Source organism: Canis aureus, chromosome 38, assembly GCF_053574225.1.
Source record: "Canis aureus isolate CA01 chromosome 38, VMU_Caureus_v.1.0, whole genome shotgun sequence".
Classification (NCBI taxonomy): Eukaryota; Metazoa; Chordata; class Mammalia; order Carnivora; family Canidae; genus Canis; species Canis aureus.
This window is the reverse complement of record NC_135648.1, coordinates 1,939,376-1,959,654: the sequence shown is the minus strand read 5'-3', so window position 1 is coordinate 1,959,654 and position 20,279 is coordinate 1,939,376. Positions and strand designations below refer to the sequence as shown.

Sequence of the window (20,279 nt, the reverse complement as noted above, 5' to 3'; positions counted from 1 at the left end):
TCTCTTCTGTGCCCCCAGTATGACACCCACATCCTGCAGGTGCTTCTGATGCTCTCCACTGACGGGCAGGCCCCTTCCCTGCCTCCTCTGCCCCGTCAGCCCCCACTCTTCACGGAGGGAGGGCCTAGCAAGGGCTCACTCCTTGGAGCCTTCGGAGCCCGCTGCGTGGTGGCCGCTCCCTCCTGAGCCCTTCTGTTCACTGGCGCCTTCTGCTAGCAGACGCGGTGGGGGCCGCCCTTGGTGGGCGCAGAGGAGAAGCCTGGGCTCCTGCCTTCAAGGGGCCCACGGTCCAGTGCGGGGGGACAGACACGTAGCCACAGATGGAGGGGGTCACCAAGGGGGAGACCCCAGATGAGGGGGCTGCAGCGGGCGCCGCCTCTGGGAAGCCCTCACCAAGGAAGTGTCACTGGGGCTGAGTCTTGACGTTCAGAGAAGAGCTGCAGGGAGGGTGCGATCCAGCAGCGCAGGATCAGTCTGTGGTGGGCTTCCATGTGCTCCGGCCTGTCCTCACTTCCAGCCCGGCATTCCCAGAGCCTCCCGGGGTGCCACACAAACATCTTGTGTTGGGGGGGTGGGGAAGCTTGGTGCCTGGCCGGAGATAAGTCATCCACTCTCCTCTGGGGACGATGGTCTGGAGGGAGGCACCCATCCTGCTCGGATCGCAGCGCCCGCCCCCCCGCCCCCCTCCCCCGTCCTCATCCTCTGGCTGCCCCCCTCCTGCCGCGGGGTGACACCTCTCAGCAGACACCTGCTCATGCTGCCCCAGATCCTTTATTGAGGCCTCTCAATATCTGACCCAAATACATTAACAAGAGATTGCCGCGAGGTGGCCCGGGACGCGGGGCCCGCCCTCCCTCCTGGCCGGAAGGACGGAGGATTTGGGGGTGTGGGGAAGAGTGTGTGCAGGTGGGGGGAACGGAGGAGAGGAGGGTCACGAGGGAGAGCACACGGACCGGTGGGGGAATCCGTCGTGGGATGGGGCCACCGAGGGACAGGGGACAGGGGACAGTCAGTGAGGCGGCTGGGCGGGCGTGTGGAGGGACAGGGGGTCCTGTCCCTGTCAGGTGACAGTCGGGGTCAGGTCAGCGGGCCCGATACAGATGGAGGGTGACCCAGGGTCCCTGGAGGAGCCCAGGGAGGGGCAGGGAGGGGGGAGCACAGGAGAGCAGCGGGCGGGCGGGCAGAGAGAGGGCGGCCACAGCCGCTAGTCATCGTCATCGTCGTCGTCCTCCTCCTCGTCGTCGTCCTCCGTGTTGATCTCGCCCGCCAGCACGTCCTCCAGCCAGTCCTCCAGCTCCTCGGCAGAAGGCAGGTCCTCCTCGTCGTCCATCTCCATCCACACGCTGTCGGCCTGGGGCGGGGCGCACGCAGGGGACCGGGTGAGCCCGACCCGGGTCCTAGGAGCCCGGTCCCCCGGCTCACGGGGCCCCCGCCGTCCTTCCCCTCTTGCGCGGCACCGGCCAGGTTGACTGGGCGGCCTCCGTCCTCGGCCTCCCTAACAGGCCTCCGGCATGGGCCGGCGGGGGGCCCTCGGCGGGGAGAGTGAGGCCTGGTGCCCGTCAGCGCTTCATCACCTGCTGTTCCAGCACCTTCTACAGAACCCTCGAGCCTCGCAGGCCGTAAACACGACTTGCCTTTTCCAGAACTTCACAGTCCTTCTCCTACTTGTGACCTTACTTAGCTCTGCCTCTTGCGTCGGTTTGGAAAGGCCTTGCGTGTGCACGTGGCGTGCCCCGCAGGCTGTGCGGTCGCCACACCAAATGACCCCCCCCAAGCCTCTCTCCAGCGGAAGTGGCTTTGATTTCTGTGGCCTCCTAGCACTTTATTGGTCTCCTCGTGGTCGTGTCTATAAGAGCTGGCCGTGTCGTCAACACAGCACCTGCCTCCCCAGTCACACCGGGAGCTGGGGGGACGCAAAGACCGTACACAGCCCGTTCGTTTTGTCGCCACAAAACCACAGCTGAACACCTGCCACGTGTGGGTGAGAGTTCTGCCCTCCAAAAGCTCAACGTCCGCTGGAGAGGCAGACGCGCCCCATATGTAGACCCGAGATGAGCCACATGGCAGTCACGTCCTCGATGCCCAGGGGGCTCTGCGAGTGCCGGGGGGGCGGGGGTGGTGACTCCAGGTGGGGAGTCTGGGGACCGGCCCTGCAGGACGGGGCGCATGTTCAGAGCCTGAGTGCGTCCGTCCAGCCCTGAGACGGCGTGTCTGACTCCTGGGGGGTCCACAGAGCAGGGAAGCAGGGGTGGAGGCCAGCGGGGCGGGAAGGGGACTCACGTCCGTGACGTTGACCACTCCTATTTGTGGGGCCGACAGGTCGATGTCGAACGTCTTCTCCCAGTATGGCACCAGCTGGGGAGAGACCACAGGGCGCCGTGAGGGGGTGCAGGGGGAGCGGGTGCGGGCGGCTGGCACAGGGGCGTCCCCGTGAGCCCTGGGCCGATAGGGTGCAGGTCCAGCTGTAGGGCCTGCAGGGAAGGGCGAGAGGCCAGCAGCGGCAGGGCAGTGCAGACGCTGGCCCCTCCCCTGAGGAAGGCTGGGCCGGAGCCCGTGTTCTGGGCCTGGTCCCGCCGCGGCGCCACCAGGTCACCTCGGGGCCGCTCAGCCGGGCGCCCCTGAACTGAGGCCTCTGTGCGCGGCGATCAGGGCCACTCGGGCAGCAGATCACTCGCTCCTGCCGCGTGTGTGCTGGGGGTCGGGCTCCGGCGGGGACCGAGCTGTCCCCTGGGACTCGGCGCTCCGCGTGCACCCACCTGCAGGGCCCGCCCGTCTGGTCTGCCCCCCGCAGCGCTGCCGGTTGGGGCTGGGGGGAGCGCCTGCCGGGCCTCCGCTCTGGGCGTCGTGTGTTAGGCTCCCTGCGGTTGACCTGCCGTCCTGTCTCCCCACCTCGGGCTGCCTTTCGCGCCCTCAGTGCCCCTGAGGACCCGCCGTGACCTCCCGCGCCCCCGGGCCGGGCGTCGGGGCAGGACGACGCCCGCTCAGGGCCCCGTTCGGGCCTCTTACCAGGGGGAAGTCGTCAGGGTCGATCCAGATGATGCTGAGGTCCGGGTTGTCCGTGTTATCCTGGGCCACGGCCTTGAGCGTCTCCAGGAACTCGAAGCCGTCTTGGGGGGAACCCGAGTGTTGGGTGGTCGGGGGGCAGGAGCCCTGCCTCCGCCTCCTGCCACCCGGGCCGCTGCGCTCCCGGGAGCCCCCCCATGCGGCGCCCTGACCAGCCCGGGCTCCCCTCCCGCCCGCACCGCTCCAGTCGAGCTTCCTCCCTCACCGGGATCGGCCTCCTCGGCGAAGGCCACGATGTGAATCCCGTCCATGTCGTCCTCCTGGGAGGGGAGGGGGCTTAGCTGTGCGCCCGGAGGAGGGGGCGCCCCTGGCTCCCTCGGGCCTGGACGTCGTGGAGCTGCGGCTTCCGGGTCAGGTGGGTTCTGGCGGCACCGCTTGCCCTCCAGGCCCCGCGCCCGCCGAGCAGACCCCTCCGCCCCACGTCCCCCCGTCGCCGTGTCAGCCTGTGTGTCTCCCAATCCCCAGGACACCGCCCTGCAAACTCGGCTGGTGCGCGGCGGCTCCTACCAACGAGGCGCAGGCCGCGGCAGGGCCGGAAGCTTCCAGAACTTGGGTTTTCAGCCACCTGCGTCCCTCCCCCTGGGGCCCAGCCCCATCCTGGGGTGGGGGGGACACTCACCCAGGTCTCATACATGCTCTCGGGCTTCAGCTTCCTCAGGGTGGACCTAGAAGAGACGGTCACTGCTCAGTGGGCAAGAGAGAAGGATGCCCCCCCTTCCAGAGTGTTCCGCATGACGCTGGCTGCCTCTGGGTCAAGCCTGGGGCACAGACGGCTCGTAGCCCAGAGCAGAGCATCTGGCAGAGTCTGAGCGCTGGGCTCCGGGCCCAGGTGGGGGCGCAGCAGCCAGGCCCATGGCCTGGAAGAGAAGAAGGTCTTTGGGAGAAAGGCGGGAACGGGGCGTCGGGGCCTTCACGCGTTGTTGTGGTTCAGCTGAGTCTGAGGCGTGTTAGGCACGTACCGGGCGCCCTGGACGTAGACCCTGCCGGGCCGGGGGGGTCCCTAATCTGGGGGCGGGGGGTCAGGCTGCTGGCGTCCTGTGCACGTGCGGAGCTGTGCACGTTCCCGGTGGGGAGTGCCAGGAGGGAAGGGGTCCTGTGGGTGCGGGTGGGGGGCGGGGGGCTCAGCCTCGGCACCACTGACCTTCGGGGCTGGAGCGTCCTCGGGGCCCGGGGGGTGCAGGGGGTGACCGTGTGCCCTGGAGGTCGTTACCAGCACCCCCCGCTTCTCCTCCAGCGAAACCTCCTCACTGCCCCCCAGGAGTTCCCTCCTCCAGCGAAAATGCACCGTGACCCCTGGAGGGCAAAACCCGCCCCCACCCCGGCCGCCCTGCCCCCTGTGCTGAGAACCACGTCCTGGGATTGAGTCCGGCTTCGGGCCCCTGCCCAGCAGGAGCCTGCTGCTCCCTCTCCCCCTGCCCCTCCCCGTGCTCGCCCTGCCTCCCTCTCTCTCTCCCTCTCTCTCTCTGTCAAATAAATAAAATCTTTAAAAACTAACTGATAACGGAGGAGGATGGCCGTCGGGGTTCCTGGCAGACGGCAGGCCGTGAACACCAGTCGGGGTCAGGGAGCAGGGTGGGCCACGCTGTGGGGCCTGGCGGCGTGGGAGGGAGCGCGGGCACCCGGAAGACGGGCGCAGGGAGAGGGAGACGAGCTCCAGGCCGCCCCCCACCTGCCCCTGCCCCGGAGGAGGAGCTGCCCCGTGCCCACCTCCTGTGCTCCTCCACGAAGCTGACGATCTCCTCCTCGCTGTTGGGCTTGTCGGGGATGGTCACAGGCTCTTCCATGAAGGCCTCGTAGAAGTCGATCTCATTCAGCTTCAGCGTCAGCTTCTTCGCCACCTTTGGGGGAGGAGGCAGGGGCGAGGGTCAGGGGACAGGCGGCTTCCCGGGGCACGCGCCTCAGGAAGGGGGTGGGACGAGCTGGCCTGGCCACTGCCTTGACTTCCCCGGGCCTGGGCTGGACGAGGGGTGGGCTGAGTAAAATCTGGGTGAGGGTGGCGGTGCCGGTGGGGAGCGTCCCGGGTAGCAAGGGGCCAGGTTCCCGGGGCCCCGGGGGCGAGGTCGGGGCGGCTGCAGGGAGTGGGGCGCCCCTCCGGCCACGGGGACGTGAACCTTGCTGTCGAAAGTGGCGAAGAAGGGGATGTAGGGGTGAAACTCCTCCGCCGCGTCCTCGAAGGCCTTGTAATCTGAGGGAGAAACTCTGGGTCGGTGTCTGGGGAGCCAGTCTCCCGGTGGCCCCCCCCCGCCCCCCCCCCGCGTCTGGGTGGGTTCGTGCTGAGGCCCACCCCCTAGTCCTCTGGGAACAGCTGAAAGTCAGTGGGGGAGGTCGGGTGCAGGGGGGTGCCCGACTGGGAGCCCCAAGTGCAGAGAGGTCGGAGCGGGCGGGGGGTTGGGTGTAGACACGCGGGTGGAGGGGGTTTAGGAGACGGGTAAAATGGGGGTCCCAGGAGGGCCTCAGGCATCAGGGGTTACCCACGCTCTGAATCCTTGTTCTTGAAGTAGCCAATGAGTTTGATCTCGTCCTCGATGTTCTCGAATGCCTGCAGCTCTCGTTCGCCTTCGATCAATTCCACGGGGTCCTCCAGGACCTGGGGGGGCAGTAAGGAGGGGAGCGAGGGGAGTGGGGGGCATGAGGAGGGGAGCAAGGGGGTGGGGGGGTCGTGGGCTGCGTGCGCGTGTGTGTGCACGTATGTGATGCATGTGCACCTGTGTGCATGCTCGTGTGCTTATGTGCGTGTTCATTTGTGTGCTCATGTGTATGCTCCTGTGTGCTCATGTGTGCTCATGTGTGTGCTTGCGTGTGCATGTTTGTGCGCTCGTGTGTGCTTGCATGTGCATGCTCATGTGTGCTCGTGTGCGTGCACGTGCACAGAAGCGGGGGCCGGGTGGGGCCGGGTGTGGGGGGCTGAAGCAGGGCCGGCGGGGCAGGCGGATCCTCACGTCGAGCAGGAACTCCACCAGGGTGTCAGCAGAGAACTCGCCGTCGTACTCAATGACTTCGTCCCCCTTGAACACGTAGATGCTGTCCTCCTCCGTGAGCCCTGGGGGACACGGGGTGGGTGGGGGCCGGCTGCCCACGGCTCCAGGCCCCGGCCTCCCCCCGCCCCCTCCCCGCGCATGACGCATCCCCCCACAGCCTGGGGTCTGCGCCTGCGGCCTCAGCACCCCTGGAGCAGGCGGGTGTGGGGGGACATGGGGGGATCCAGAGTCCGGCCACACGCCCCCCATGTCTGCTTCCCCTACGACAGGCGGGCACCCCCCCAGCCCCCGGGCACTGTCCCACGGCTGTGACTGCCCCGATGCCCGCCTTCCCCAGCCCGGTCCGCCACCTCGGGCCTGTGCTGCTCCCTGGTGGCTGCCGCGGTGCCCTGACCAGGGCTCTGCCCCCGGCCTGTCCCCCCCACCGCCCCCCCCTCCCGCCTGCTTTCCAGGGAAGTGTGAGGAAGGCTGCCCCCACTTTGGGATTAGAGCCCAGGTGTCTGAGGAGGGCAGACGGGCCGGGCCCCTCCCCAGTCAGTGTCTCTGCCCCTGGGGTGAGGCCCTGGGCCCAGGCCTGTGCAAGGACAGCTCCTAACCCCTGGCCCAGGCCGCCCCCTCCAACACCTATGCGCCTGGGCCCCGGCAGTCCCACACCGCCCGCCCTCCCGGGTCCACACCACCCAGCCCCCCCTGGATCCACACCACCCGTCCTCCCGGGTCCACACCACCTGCCCTCCCAGGTCAACACCACCTGGCCTCCCAGGTCCCAAACCACCCGTCCTCCTGGGTCCACATCAACTATCCTCCCGGGTCCACACCACCCACCCTCTTGGGTCCATACCGCCTGCCCTCTCGGGTCCATGCCACCCACCCTCCCGGGTCTACGCCACCTGGCCGCCCAGGTCCCACACCACCCGTCCTCCTGGTCCCACACCACCCACACTCCTGGGTCCCACACCACCCGGCCCCCCAGGTCCCACACACACCCCCTTACCTAGTTTCTTGGCCACAGCTGCGTCCTTCTCAGAGTCCACCAGCCCAAAGCCAACGCCCTTGTCTTCGAGGACTTGGGCCGCTAACTGGAGGGAACATGTTCAAGTCAGCTCCAGGGGTCTTGCCCCCCGTTCCCATGTCATGCTTCAGGTGGGGTCATTTGGGATGTGGGGAGTGAGGACTTGACCTCGGCGCTGCACGGGGCTCTGGGAGCTCCACCTTCCCTGCAGGCCCACCCTTGGGTCTGCAGCTCAATCTTGACCGCTGGCCGTCTATTGCTCCTGGACGCTGTGCTTCTGGGGTTGCACCGTAAGGGCACACGTGACACCCCCGGGGGCCTAGGGATGCTGAGGGGTCTGGCTTCAGAGTGATGGAGGCCCTTCCTGCTCTGGGGCTGAGCCCTGCCCTCCATCCTGGGTAAAGGCCATGCAGTGTGGGGCGACGTCAGAAGTCCCTGGGGTTCTTCCGAGTGACCCCCACTGGGCAGGGGTGTGTGCGGGGGGGTCTGGCCATGTCATGAGGAGTGGGGAAAGCCAGAGAGCTGAGTCTGAGGTCCCCGTGGCCTCCGCTTGTCACCTTCAGAGACGGGGACCCCAGGAGGCACTAGAGGAGACACGGCGGGCCCCCCTTCGCCCCCTTCCCCTCTTCACTGCAGCCCGCCTTTACGCAGGCCGTGCTGGTCTCTGCTCTTGGTGCCCGCCTCCCAGCAGGACCCTGGGCCACTGCGTGGCCTTGCGGCTTTCCCCGCCTGCCAGAGCCGGGCGCCTGGATTCTCGGGAGGACGGGGAAGGGAGGCTGTTGGCAGGTGGATGGCCCGAGATGCTGAGCACTCAGGATAAAAATACTCCACGCACATCAGATGGCAGGTCCCAGCAGCCGCAGGGGCACGCGGGAACGGCCCGTGGTCCTGCCCCGCTGTCCTGCAGGGACGCAGAAGGGCTGCAGAGCTTGGGACAGGAGGCTGGCGGCCTGGGGCTAGAGAGGTGGGGGCCCGGCTCCGGGCATCCCCCCCATGGGCTGCTTCTCTCCTTCTAAGTCCACTTGGGGGCCAGGAGAACCTTCCCGCAAAGAGAAGCTGGGGAGGGCGTGCTGAAGCCTCCTCCAATCGCAGGAATTCTCCAATCGGGGTGTCCAGCCCGACCCGGGAGGGACCGATGGGGAATGGGGGAGAGCGGGAGCCACGCTGGTCTCCCTTACACCTTCAGCAGAAACAGATGCCTCGCAAATAAGATGTCAGGAGCATTTAAAATTCGTGCGTTTGCATCTTCTTGGGGGGCAGGTGGGGGTGGGGTGCAGGGAGGGGAAGGTAGATGGGGCGCTGTGTGCAGCTCCTCCCCCTCCTCTCTCTTCCTCCTGGTGCTCCCCTTCCATGGACGCCTGGGTGCTAGCCGCCTCCTGTAGCACGGAGGCCGCGGGCCTGCAGTCCCTCCCTCCTGACCGTGCCTCCCTGCAGTGGAGCTTCGGGCCCCAGGCCAGTCGCCCCCAGGCCCCCCTGCACAGCCCCTCCACGTGTGCATGCAGCCTCAGGCGGGGGCTGCCGGGGGTGGGGGGACCTGTGTGCCTGCGACCCCACCGCTCACCTCCAGGATCAGCTCTTCCATCTCGAACTGTCTCTGCGAGGCCTTGTCATCCTCGGGGGGCTCGTGGTACAGCAGCGCCAGCACCTCGTACTTCTTGAACACGTTCTTGTAGTTCTTCGCGTTGACGTTGACCACACGGTCCACGCCGTCGTACTCGGGGAACTCCAGCCCTTCCTCCCCCTGCACCCCCAGCCTGGGCGGCCCAAGCACCAGCAGCAGCAGCAGTGCCAGCGGCAGGCTGGGCGCGGCTCTGGCCCCCATCCTGTCTGCAGCGCGCAGGGAGGTGGCGGGCTCAGGGTCGGGGGTCCTGGTCCAGAGGAGGGTCGCGGCCGGGCCCTGGGTCCTAAGCCCTGAGTTAGGGGCTTGCCGTGGGGGCGGGATGGGGAGCGGCCCAGGGCAGTGGACAGAGGACACTGCTGGGTCCCGGACAGGCCGCTGACAGAGCCAAGAGTGAAAGGGTCAGGAGGAGGGATGGGAGCAGGGGGCGGGGAGGGAACCGGAGCCGCAGGCCCCAAACTGGCACCACCGGCCCCCGCCTGGCTCCATCTAAATATGTCTCTGCGGTTGGCAGGCGACAGGATAACCTTCTGAGGCCAGGACAGCTCCGCAGGCCCCGATGTCCCACCTCCTGGCCTCGCCCCCAGGCTCCCGCGCCCCTCCCCTCCGCCTTCCCCGACGGCCAGGGCTCCTCAGCAGGCTCTCCACGCCGCCCTAAAAGCTCATCTCCATATTAAGAAAGGAAAAAGCCTGAGCTAAAAATAAGACCAGATGAGTCGGAGGTAAATGAGCTGGGCTGGGGGAGGGGAGGTGCGTCCCCGGAGGGCAAGGGTACTCAGACCCAAGGAGCAGGGGTGCAGAGGAGGCCTTCTGGGTCAGGACAACGGGGACACGGATGGCAGATGGCCTCTGGGCCTCAAACCTGGGGATGTCCTCTGGGCGCAGTCTGTTTCTTTGATCCTGGGAGGCCAGGGCAGTAGAGAGCGCCCCGGCTGCAGGGGAGACCCCCACGCTGCCCCGCAGAGAACCAGGACCAAGGATGAGGTCATCCCCCAGTAAAAGATGGAGCCGCGTCCAGCACTGGCCACCTGGCTCGGGCCCAGCGGTTTCCTGTGCCTCCCTCCCACTCAGGAGCGGCCACGGCCACCCTGCGGGGCTGTGATTTAGGGTTTCTGTGGGCGGAGGCCCCAGGCAGGGAGGGGGCTGCATCCCGCGACTTGGTTCTCCAGGGCCCAGTGGGAGGGGGGTCCCCGGGCCTGGATGGTCTCAGGGAGGGAGAGAAGCCACAGGGCGTCCTTGCAAAGACGTCAGGCGGCAAGGCCAGGGGCGAGTCAACCCCAGGGCAGCCTGGAGAGGTGGGCCTGCCCACGGCCACGATTTCCCCTCCCCTGTGCCCTCCAGGGCCAAGGCGACGTGGCAGGAGGGACTCTGACCTCTCGCATCCCATCCTGAGGGTGAGGGCTGTGGACCAGTTCTGCTCTGGGTACCTTGTGGCCCCCCCAGGGGCTCTTCCCTGGACAGGTAAACTGAGGCATGAGGGAGCCTGTGGAAGAGGATAGATCAAAGCCCTCCATCCCCACCCTGAGGTGTCTCTGATTTTGGAGACACAGGGTTTGTTTTGCGCCCAGACAGGGGCATGGACTTGTGTTAGAGGAGGAACATCCCCCGTCCTGTGGGGTGGGCCTTGCACAGCTAAGCGGGGAAGGCCACAGAAAATCTCAAGCATGTGGCAGGAGTGCGTCCAAGAGAGACAGCTGTGCTGGAGCGAGGGAGGCCGGGGCTGGCCTGAGCAGGGCTGCTGGGAGCTCCAGCCACCCCGGAACCCATCTCCTGGGTCTCACCGGGGAGCCCCCGACCTGCCCTGCCCGTGGGTCCCCAGCCTGAGGGCCATGGCACCGGGCGGCTTCTGCTGCACGCTGGGGAGGGGGCCACCCTGGAATATGGGACCTCCCCTCGGCACCCCTCGGGCCGCGAGATGGGGCTACGGGGTGCCCTGGGCCTGCAGCCCCCGCCCTTGGCTCCCAGGCCCACCCGGGGCTCCCCAGCAGCTGCGCCCTCCCGCCTGCCCCTCACCCCTCTCCCTGCTCCCCTCAGCCCCTTCCCTCGGGCCCCTGCCTCCAGGCCCTTGGACTTAATAGGCCCCAGCAGCCGGTATCAAATGACCCTGAGTTGGGGCCTCTGTATTTTTAACCCACCAGACACCCGAAGCTCCTGCTGCTGAAACCCGAGGAGCTGGCCCCTCGGCCTCCCCGTCCCCACTCAGTCCCCGCAGCCCGGCCTCTGCATCTTCCAGGTCTGGTTCAGCCTCGTCAGCAGCGGGAACGACCCCTGTCCCCAGGGGACCTGCTTTTGCAGGAGGGCAGGCGACAGGTGGGAGCGCCCTGGGGACGCTGCTCCTCACAATGGCCCGTCTCTCCGCAGCCTCCCTCTGGCCTCTGCCCTCACCCCCCTCACTGTGGGCCTGGGCGCAGGGGGCTGAGGGTGTAGGTCTGGGAATCAGCCGCACCCCGGTTCCCTCATCCGTGAGCCAGGGTGGGCGCTAGGAGCCTGCGTGTCGTGTGCGTGGCAAGCGCTTGTCCCACGGCCAGGGCAGCACGCGTGTCCTGTGGGTGCAGACGGTCTGCCATTTCCAGCAGGTTCCTTCCACCTGGCCCTGCTCCTCCCGCTTGGGGCACAGCCCCCCAGGAGGCGTGACAGCGACCTGAGCTAGAGGGCCAGGTGGCCCCGCTCACCACGCAACAGCTTGCAAATGGGTGAAGAGGAAGGCGGGGCACCCCGGGGTGGGGGTGGGGGGGTGCGAAGGCCCCAGGGCTCCTCCTTCCTCCGGTGGGCGGGCGAAGACTTCGACCGTCTGGCACTCTGTGGGCGGTGGGGGGTGGGGGGGGCAGGACACTTCCTGGGAAGTCAGGGCTTCGGGGATCCAGAGTGAAGGGAGGGGTCAGGATGGCCAGCAGCAGGTGCGACCACCGTCCCCGCCCCAGGTGACCCCTCACCAGGTGGTGCTTCCCGGGTCCCGCTGGGCACCGTCCACCTGATGAAATGTGGCCTGTTCTGCCCCGAAGTTCCACGAGGAGCCCGCTGCCCGCCCGGTCGGGGAGCCGTCCCCCGCCTCCTCCTCCCCCTCAGGTCTTCGGACTTTAAGTTGGGGGCTCGCCCTCGAGGGCCAGGGATGCTTGATTCCCAGCCCCTGCCAGCCTCCACCAGGGCCGGAGACACGGCCCATGCAGATCGAGGGGACCCTGGTGCTGTCGCCCCGCTCTCCGGAAAGCAGACGCGCGCAGGCGGCCAGGGGAGGGCCGTTGCAAACATTTACTGTCGGGACTGGCCACCGGTTTGGCAGGACAGAGCCCCCAGGGCCCCAGGCCAGCCCCGGGGCTGCTGGCCCCTCTCATCCCAGGTCATTCATCCTAGCATCTCTGCCCCCACCATGCTCTCTCGAGGCGCCAAGCCCAGAACCCCAACCCCCCCCCACCCTGGGGCGCCCCCGTGTCGGGCAGCTCCTCTGCTGAGTTCAGTAGTAGGTCTCTCTCTCCAGCCAGCCTGTGGGTGAGAGAAGACCACAGTGAGCTGGGGAAGGTAGAGGGGAGGCGGGCGGGGAGCGCGGGTGAGGTAGGTGGGTGGCGTGGGGGGATCTCAGGGCTCCCCGGGACGGAAGGCAGGAGGGCAGGGCCCGGGGCAGCGCCAGCTCGGGGGAGAAGGGAACGGCAGGCACAGGCTGGAGGGGGCTGCTGAGCGCTCAGAGCAGGGGCGGGAGCCTCACCGCCAGGATGACGTCGGATGGTGAGTTTTCGGATTTCGTCATAGACAAAGATAAGAACGCTGTAGGGAATGGCGCAGAGCCACCAGGGGAGCCTGTGGGGAGCAAGCGCGGGTCAGCGGGGCCGGGGCCAGAGCGGCCGAGGACGGCCGGCCCCCAGTGTGTCCTGTCGCCCAGGGTTGAGCCCCCTGTGGGGAGGTCAGAGCCTGCTGGGGGAGGGGCAAGACACAAACTGAGCGACCAGTGATAACAGACGGTGACAAATGCCCTGTCGGGGGTGCACGCGGTGTCCCCCGCTCCTGCGGAGCCGTCAGGGCACTCCCGAAGCCCTGCAGGGCCTCTGGGCTTCGCACCCGCAAAGGGGGGCTAGTCTGAGCAGCATGGGCCTACCCGAGACCAGACGTGGGGGCTGTGTCGCCGCGGAGAACATACACTTGTCTGTATCGCAAACACGGGGACCGTTTTGCTCCCGGCACCTCTCCCGTAAGAGGGGCCAGGGAGAGAGACTCTGGGGGGGGGCCCAGTCGGAACCACGTCTGTCCCCTTGGGTGAGAGGGACGTGGCCTGGACCAGGGCCGGCCCCGAGCAATGCACTGCGAGCCACCTGCGAGGCTTGATGTCTTCCAGTGGCCACATTAAAATACGCAAGAAGAAACAGGGGCAGTTAATTCTAATAATAGATCTTTATTTAACCCAGTTTATCCAAAGTATCATCATTTCAACACGGAACCAATGTAAACATTATAAGGAGATATTTTGCATTCTCCTTTTTATCCCAAGGCTTCCAGAGCCAGGGAGTCCTGTACCCTGACAACGCATCGCGCGCCAGACACTCAGTTTTCCAAGGGTCAAGGGAAACGTGGTCCCACCCGGACGGGAAAGCTGCATTTAGTGGGATAATATCTGCCACTGCTTGAGTCTTTAACTCGACATTCACCGGATAAAATGACCAACTCAGTTTCCCGGTCTCGGTAGCCGAACGCCAAGAGCCCAGCGGCGGGATGTGACGTGGGAACGAAGCAGACGCAAGATTAAGGTTCCTTCCCGCCTGCAGCCCACCGACACGTCCTGGACGCAGGCCGAGGGGCCTCCCCCTAGGGACTCAGCTGCCTCGGTGTTGACACTTGCTAAGGCCACAGGGCAATCCTAGCCCGACCCCCGGGGCCTGGGAGTCGACTTGAACATATAAAAATTCCTTTGGAAACTATCTGCAGCCCCCGAGGTGCGTGTTGACGCTCATCCCCCAAGCACACGACCCACTGATCTATATCTGGAGGGTCTCATGGGTCGGGTTTCATGGCTAGCCGGCCATAAATGCCCCCTCGAGGTCCTGGGAACCCTGCTGCCAAATTGCCGGGGGACTGACGCGCTCCCTGGACCCCTCCCAGCCTGGAAGTGTCCAGTGGGCGCTCACTCCTCGCGACCCCGTGCAGCTCTTTCTGCCAGCGGGTCCTGTCCCCGCGCCTGGTAATAGCACCACCCTTTGGCACCAAGGACCGCTTAAGAATTCTTTCTAGGCCCTCGGCGTTGAACCCTGACACCTTTCCTGCATCAGACAGCAGCTGCCATGGTGGCCCGCGTAGACCTCGGCTGGCGCTCAGCCACGCGCGCACCGTTCCCTACACACGCTCACGGCGGCCTGCCCGGGCCGTGTGATGCACGCTCGGCAGGTACCGCGGAGGCGCAGGCGGGTTACGCACACGGTAGGGCTGAGACCCAAACTGGGCCGGTCAGGCTCTAAGGGCAGCGCCAGTGTCTGTTCCGAAACATTAATGGAGCACCTGCAGTATACAAAGCACTGTGTCGAAACACTGCAAGGGGCGGAAAGGTGAGCGCGCTGCGTGCATTTGCAGCAGACAAAAGCTGGAAGAACAAGGTCTACGTCACTAGTAGGCAGCCTCTGCGGGTGGGGTGGGTGGGGGCGGTGGGACCGGCGGCACGGCGTAAAACTTTCTTTCTTTCTTTCTTTCTTTCTTTCTTTCTTTCTTTCTTTCTTTCTTTCTTTCTTTCTTTCTTTCTTCTTTCTTTCTTTCTTTCTTTCTTTCTTTCTTTCTTTCTTTCTTTTTTTAGGATTTATGTATTTATGGGACACCTGGGTGGCTCAGTGGTTGAGCGTCTGCCTTCAGCCCGGGGTGTGATCCCAGAGTACTAGGATCCAGTCTTGCATCGGGCTCCCCGCAGGAAGCCTGCTTCTCCCTCTGCCTGTGTCTCTGTGTCTCTTATGAATAAGTAAAATCTTTAAAATTATTATTATTTCTTAAGATTTTATTTATTTATTCATGAGAGACACAGAGAGAGAGAGAGAGGCAGAGACACAGGCAGAGGGAGAAGCTCCCTGCATGGAGCCCGACGTGGGACTCGATCCCGGGACTCCAGGATCACACCCTGGGCTGAAGGCAGGCGCTAAACCGCTGAGCCACCCAGGCCACCCTAAAAAAATATTTAAAAAAAAGATTGACGTATGCATTCGAGAGAGACAGAGCGAGTGAGCGAGAGTGCTGCGTGCACACAACCGGGGCAGGGGCAGAGGGAGAGGGAGGAGAAGCTGACTCCGTGCTGCGCGTGGGGCCCCAAGCAGGGGCTCGATCTCAAGACCTTGAAATCAAGACGTGAGCCGAAACCGAGGGTCAGACGCTCCTCCTTGCGGGTTTTTTCACGACAATACATGGACGTAAAACAAAACAAATCAGAAGACAAAAACATGGGCATGATTTGAACCAACCAGGGTCCAGACAGTGAGAACTTCAGTGTGCGCCCACCGACACGAGCGTGTCGGTCACAGCAGGGCGAGCGGGGCGCACTTCGGGCTATTTTTGTGCTCACCTGCCCTCCGCGCAGCCCACCCCGGCGGCTCTAGCGTGTCACCTCGGCGCCCCGACAGCCACGCTCCTGCCCCGCTGCTGGAGGTTCCAACACCCGGCGGCCCCTCCATGCCGCTACCTGAGGGCCGGGGAGTCCGCTAACCTCGTGTGCCCCGCGCAGTGCCGTCGCTCGGCCCAGGCCCTGGTGCCTCCCGAGTCGGACGCACGTGTGGGGGCGCAGACGGTTCTCCTTACATCCCGAGGGTAGCCCATCCACCCAGGCAGCTTCCTCTCCCAGGACCCCCCGGCTGAGGCCCCCCAGCCTGCGTGGCTCCCTGACTCACTTGAGGGGGTACATCCGCAGGGCCATGTCCATGCCTGGGGTGTAGGACAGAAAGGCAGCCAGGAATGTCTCCTCCATGATCCCGAATATTAGGATGTTGTTTCTGGGAAGAAATGTTGCAGGGCGCGCTGCAGGAAGGGAGCGAGAGGCGGGGGCGGGGGAGTGGGTGTCAGGGCGGGGGGCCGGGGGCGCTCACTTCATGCCCTGCTGGAAGACCGAGTTGCGGCGGGTCTTGCAGATGATGAGGTCAGCCCACTGCACGACCACGATGCTGACGAAGAAGGCCGTCTGGCAGGTGAACTCCAGCACCTTCCGCTGCTCGTAGGTCTGCCGGGTGGGTGGTCCGTGTCAGGAGGGATCCCATCCACCCCACAGGCTTGGTCCCTCCCCCGCCACCCTGGGCCCCAAGGCCGACCCAGGGGTCTTAGGCCCCACACGTCACACCGTCTGGCCCCAGCCCTTCCTGCGCGGGCTCCGTGGGTTCATGTGGGCTACCTGGGACCTGCCGGCGCTTTCCTGGCCCCCCGGAGCATGCCAGGGGCGAGCACCTGTCCCGCCTACCCTGGCACCGCCCTCCCATGCCCAGGGCACCGGGTGGCAGGTGTCGGCCCGGGGGGCCCGGAAGGGCAGTGGGGCGGAGGGCACCCCCGCAGGGAGGGCAGTGAGTCGGGCGCTCGCCCCGGGGCCTCCCTCGCGTCTGAGGAACCCAAGTCTGGCCTAGACCCTAAGTCTAGTGGGGAAGACGAGTGGGCCGGCCGGGGCCAGCACCCCAGGAGGTCCCGAGAGGAGTCCCCAGGGCAGCGGGAACCGGGGGAGGCGCATCTCCGTTGGCCCCCCCAGAAAGCCCGTGTCTCAAAGACGAGAACGGCACGGGCATAGCGAACGGGGAGACGGGACGAAGAATTTGAGACTGTGGATGACTGAACGACGAGACACCACGTACGGAACGAAGCTCGTGGGCTGGGCCCTGGGAGGGCAAGACGGAGCCCGAGATGGTTGGAAGGCAGAGGCTGGGAGTCGGGGGTCCAGCCAGCACCCGGGCTCGGGCCCCGCGGCCCCGCTCCTGCCTGGATGCTGGGGATGCAAACGCTCACGTGGGTGCTCGGCTGCGCGTGCCTCGGCCTCCCTCCCCAGCCGTGCGGCCCTCCAGGCCCCACCAGGGCTGCTTGTGCCCGCGGTCGCCCCGGTCCAGCTGTTGCCCTGGGATTCCCGCTTCGAGCAGCTCCCCCTCCCTCACCACCACTTCGCTGTCTCCGTCTTGCCCACTCCGGTGTCTCAATTCCCAGCCTTCCCGGACTCCACTCGGACCCCAGTCCCGTAGGTCGACCCAGTGTGTTAGGGATTTGCTTGTCACCCGCCCGCCTCCCGCCCCCCGCCCAGGGAGGACGTAAGCTCCACAGGAGCAGCAGATGCACCGTGTGTGTTGCTACGGCGCGCCCAGGGCCAGGACAGCGTCCGGCACGTAGGAGATGCTTCGCGAATGAATGAGTGGCGATCAGTGGAATTAAGGGCAAGAGGTGTTTAGAAGGTAAGGAGCTCTCCTGGCTTCCGGCAGCCTGCGGAGTCCTTCCTGGGGGCGGCGGGGGGCAGGGGGTCCGTACGAGATCACCTGGAAGAGGCAGCGACCCGCCTGACGAAGTTTACTCCTGGGGCGGCTGTTACCAGCCCGTTCTGTGAGACCTCAAGATGTCTTTGATGCAATCTGGCGTGACTTCAAATTAATTTTAATTACCTTTAATTAATTGTAAATGAGTATATGGTAAGCTGCCTCTTGGCAGCAGAGAGATGGCCTCAAGGTATAAAACTAACAAAGGCTGGAGCAGAGGATGGAGGAGATGCGGACGGTGTGACGACTTTGGGCATCATCGGACCGTGGAGCGGCCTTGGTGGCTGGGAACACTGACCTCTGATGGCCTCGTGGGGCTCAGCGAGGGGAAGCCAGGTGTGTATAGGGGGCGCCTTTCCAACAACCCGGATTCCAACATTCTTCTGAGAAACCTGCCGTCAGCTTGGTTTGGAGGCATCGAGGTGCAGGAGGAAGGGGCCGGGCAGGAACCAGCGCAGAGGCCCTCCTAGGGATGCGCCCTGGGACGTGGTGCAAGTCGTAAAGTCTTTCCAGACTCAGTTTCCTCATTTAAAGAGTGATGATGACAAACTATGTGTCCTCTATAGACTTTGCATCCTCTGTGGTCCTACGACTCCAGCAATAATCGGTGTCACGTCCCCCGCGGTTTTGGGAACTGGGACGGGCACGTTCACAGGTAGGGGGATAACGCCTACCTACTAACACTCTTGAACACGTCCCGTTGGCTCGAGGGCTGCAGTTTGAGCCTCACTCATCTAGGGTCTTAGGAAAGAGTACTACAGAGAGGCGCCCGCTGGGCCTAACACGTTTGGAAAGGCGAGGGAGGGCGGTCGGTACAAAGCACGTGGCTTTTCAGACTTGAAGTCCTATAATTTGGACTCCCCTGGAGGGAGGGACAGATCGAAACACAGAGGGAAGACCCAGCAACGGGTCTTTCGGGGGCAATGATATTTCCAGAACCTGGAAACACAGAAACCAGCCCCCGAACGTTGGCATGATGGTGAAGACCTCCCGGTGCAAGGAGGCTGAGAGACCCAGCAAGGTAAGGACCGGCAACAGACAGAAATGAAGTCCGCGTCCGAAAAGTGCTCGTTTGAGGAGCATTTGCCGATGTGACCGGAGAGCGAGGTCCCGTAGGACTGGACCTGAGGCATCACCTCTGTGTGCTGCCTGCGTCCCCCACTCTTCCCTGTCCCGTCCTCACCCCTCCCGGTCCCGTGTGGGCCGCCACCCCTTCGCTCACCCACTGCTGTCCGTAGCTGTCCTCCAGGTCATTGAAGAAGCGGTCCTCCCAGTTGAGGCGGATGCCCAGGAGGTCAATAGGCTTGAAACCGTTCTCGGCCAGGATCACAAAGTAGGTGAAGAATCCGGCCAGGGCCTGGATCATGCCTGTGAATGACAGCCACGGGCCGAGGAACCTGTTCAGGGAAGGACCTCGAGAGGCAGACCAGGGAAGGGGTGGCGGCCGGGTTCCAGTGTGCAGGAGGCTGCCATCAGCGACCCGACCCCTTCACACCTCCGCAGGACTCGTCTCCAAGCCCCGACATTTGTTTCGGGGCTCTGACCCAGAATCACCTTCGGGTCACAAACTCTTAAAACTGAAAGGACCTCAGAGGGAATTGATTCCCGCCCCCTCCTGAGCTAGCGCTGGGCTCCTCTGTGTCCACTTCCTGTCACACGAGGACCCTCATCAGGTCCTGTCCTCCCCTGGCGCCTCCCCCTCTATGTGTTGCTGGCCTGTCCCCCCCCCCCGCCCCAAGAGACAGCTCCGTCCACCAAGCGTTTGCCAGCGTTTGCCTACTGACCGCTGAGCTGAGCAGGTCCCCGTGGACGTCACCACGACTGCAAGCTACTATTTACCCTTCATAAGTGGGGACACTGAAGCCCAAACAGGATTCAGTCCTCATTCACCATCACACAGGTAGGAAGTGGTGACCTGGGGATCCAGACGTAGGTCTGGCTCCTAAATCTGTTTCTCTCCTCCTCTAGATATTGGGGTGTCTCCCCTGTCCTCAGTCTCTTCCACGTCCATCCCCCTCCTGCTCCCCGAAACACTACAGCGGCAACTCAGGAGCCAAGACTTCCAAAGGCTGGTGAATGCCTTTCAAGGCTGGCGCAGCACAAATGCTACCTGCATCCACAGCCTCATTCTCTACGGCTCCTTGCTCGGGAGCAGGGGCCCCCCCAGACTGCTAACTCAGTCTTCTGGGGGCGGCACACGGGCTCCCCCTCCTCGGGCCTGCTCAGCTGACCGTGCATCTGCGATCTTCCCTGTACCAGCGCCAGCCCTGTTCCCTCCCCTCGGCCGCCCTGACTGCCCCGCCGGCTCGGGAGCCCCCTGCCCTGTTCTGCCCTCCCGTGGCCCGTGCACGCTCACTCCTCGGCCCTTGGAGAGACGCTATCAGTTCATGTATGTTTGCTCCTTCCCAGCTGGACTCCTAAGGGCAGATGACACACGGGTGGCTCCCTGCGTGCCGGGGGGAGGTGGTGGCAGCACACGGTTTGTTATCACCAAAATACCCCCCTGACTTGCAAGCGGAGCTGCCTGCGGCGGCCGGGCAGGTGCAGCCGCTCCCCACCCCAGCCCCACGGCCTGGGCCGCACCGATCTGTCCGTAGGCCATGCCGATGAGGCGGTTGTTCACCAGGTTGTCGATCTTGGGATTCCGTGGGGCCCTCTTCATGATGTCACTCTCAGCTGACTCGTAAGCCAAGGAGATGGCCGGGACCTGGAGGGTGGAAAGCAAGACAAGGGAGGCAAAGCTCAGAGGGAAACACAGGGGTCCCTCGAGCGAGCCCTGTCCCTCACCCTGCGCCCCGGTCCCCCTCGCAGGAGCTCCGCCGGCTGCGTCCCGGTTTGGGCCTCACCATGTCTGTGCCCAGGTCGATGCAGAGGATGGTTATGGTGCCCAGAGGCAGGGGGATACTGAGGATGATGAACAGCAGGAAGGGGGTGATCTCGGGGATGTTGCTGGTCAGGGTGTACGCGATGGATTTCTTGAGGTTGTCAAAGATGAGGCGGCCTGGGGGAGGACGGCCACCCTCCTGTGAGAAGCGCAGAGAGGACCCCGCCCGCACAGCAGCTCCTGGGCAGAGATCACTACAGAGCAGCGTCCGGAGGTCCTAGACCCGCTTTGCTCCTGAGCTACGTGACCCTCGGGGCCGTGCTTTACCAGCGAGCCC

The 20,279-nt window shown here is 65.0% G+C and overlaps 2 protein-coding genes across 7 annotated transcripts in view; both read right to left on the bottom strand.

Annotated features, from left to right (window-relative positions):
• Positions 1-752: 752 nt before the first annotated feature.
• CASQ1 (calsequestrin 1) lies at positions 753-9,206 on the bottom strand. The gene is made up of 11 exons (XM_077886643.1): positions 8,615-9,206; positions 7,036-7,120; positions 6,003-6,103; positions 5,539-5,650; positions 5,175-5,248; positions 4,771-4,901; positions 3,683-3,728; positions 3,269-3,323; positions 3,007-3,107; positions 2,281-2,355; positions 753-1,351 (listed from the first exon to the last, which is right to left on the bottom strand). The coding sequence occupies exons 1-11, from the start codon at positions 8,873-8,875 to the stop codon at positions 1,205-1,207; spliced, it is 1,188 nt and encodes a 395-aa protein (XP_077742769.1). The 5' UTR covers positions 8,876-9,206; the 3' UTR covers positions 753-1,204.
• A 2,695-nt stretch (positions 9,207-11,901) lies between these two features.
• Positions 11,902-20,279, bottom strand: part of LOC144307278 (sodium/potassium-transporting ATPase subunit alpha-4) — a 28,681-nt gene continuing 20,303 nt past the window's right edge. For 2 of the 6 annotated variants that reach the window (XM_077886900.1, XM_077886905.1), the window contains 7 exons: positions 19,965-20,119; positions 19,702-19,825; positions 18,341-18,486; positions 15,709-15,839; positions 15,514-15,615; positions 12,372-12,463; positions 11,902-12,151 (listed from right to left, as the gene is read on the bottom strand). In XM_077886900.1, the coding sequence (XP_077743026.1) occupies positions 12,123-12,151; positions 12,372-12,463; positions 15,514-15,615; positions 15,709-15,839; positions 18,341-18,486; positions 19,702-19,825; positions 19,965-20,119 (779 nt within the window). In that variant the 3' untranslated portion in view covers positions 11,902-12,122. Of the gene's footprint in view, positions 12,152-12,371; positions 12,464-15,513; positions 15,616-15,708; positions 15,840-17,230; positions 17,705-17,737; positions 18,058-18,340; positions 18,487-19,701; positions 19,826-19,964; positions 20,120-20,279 lie in introns of those variants that run through there. The other 4 variants (XM_077886904.1, XM_077886901.1, XM_077886903.1 and 1 more) reach the window with 4 other exon arrangements.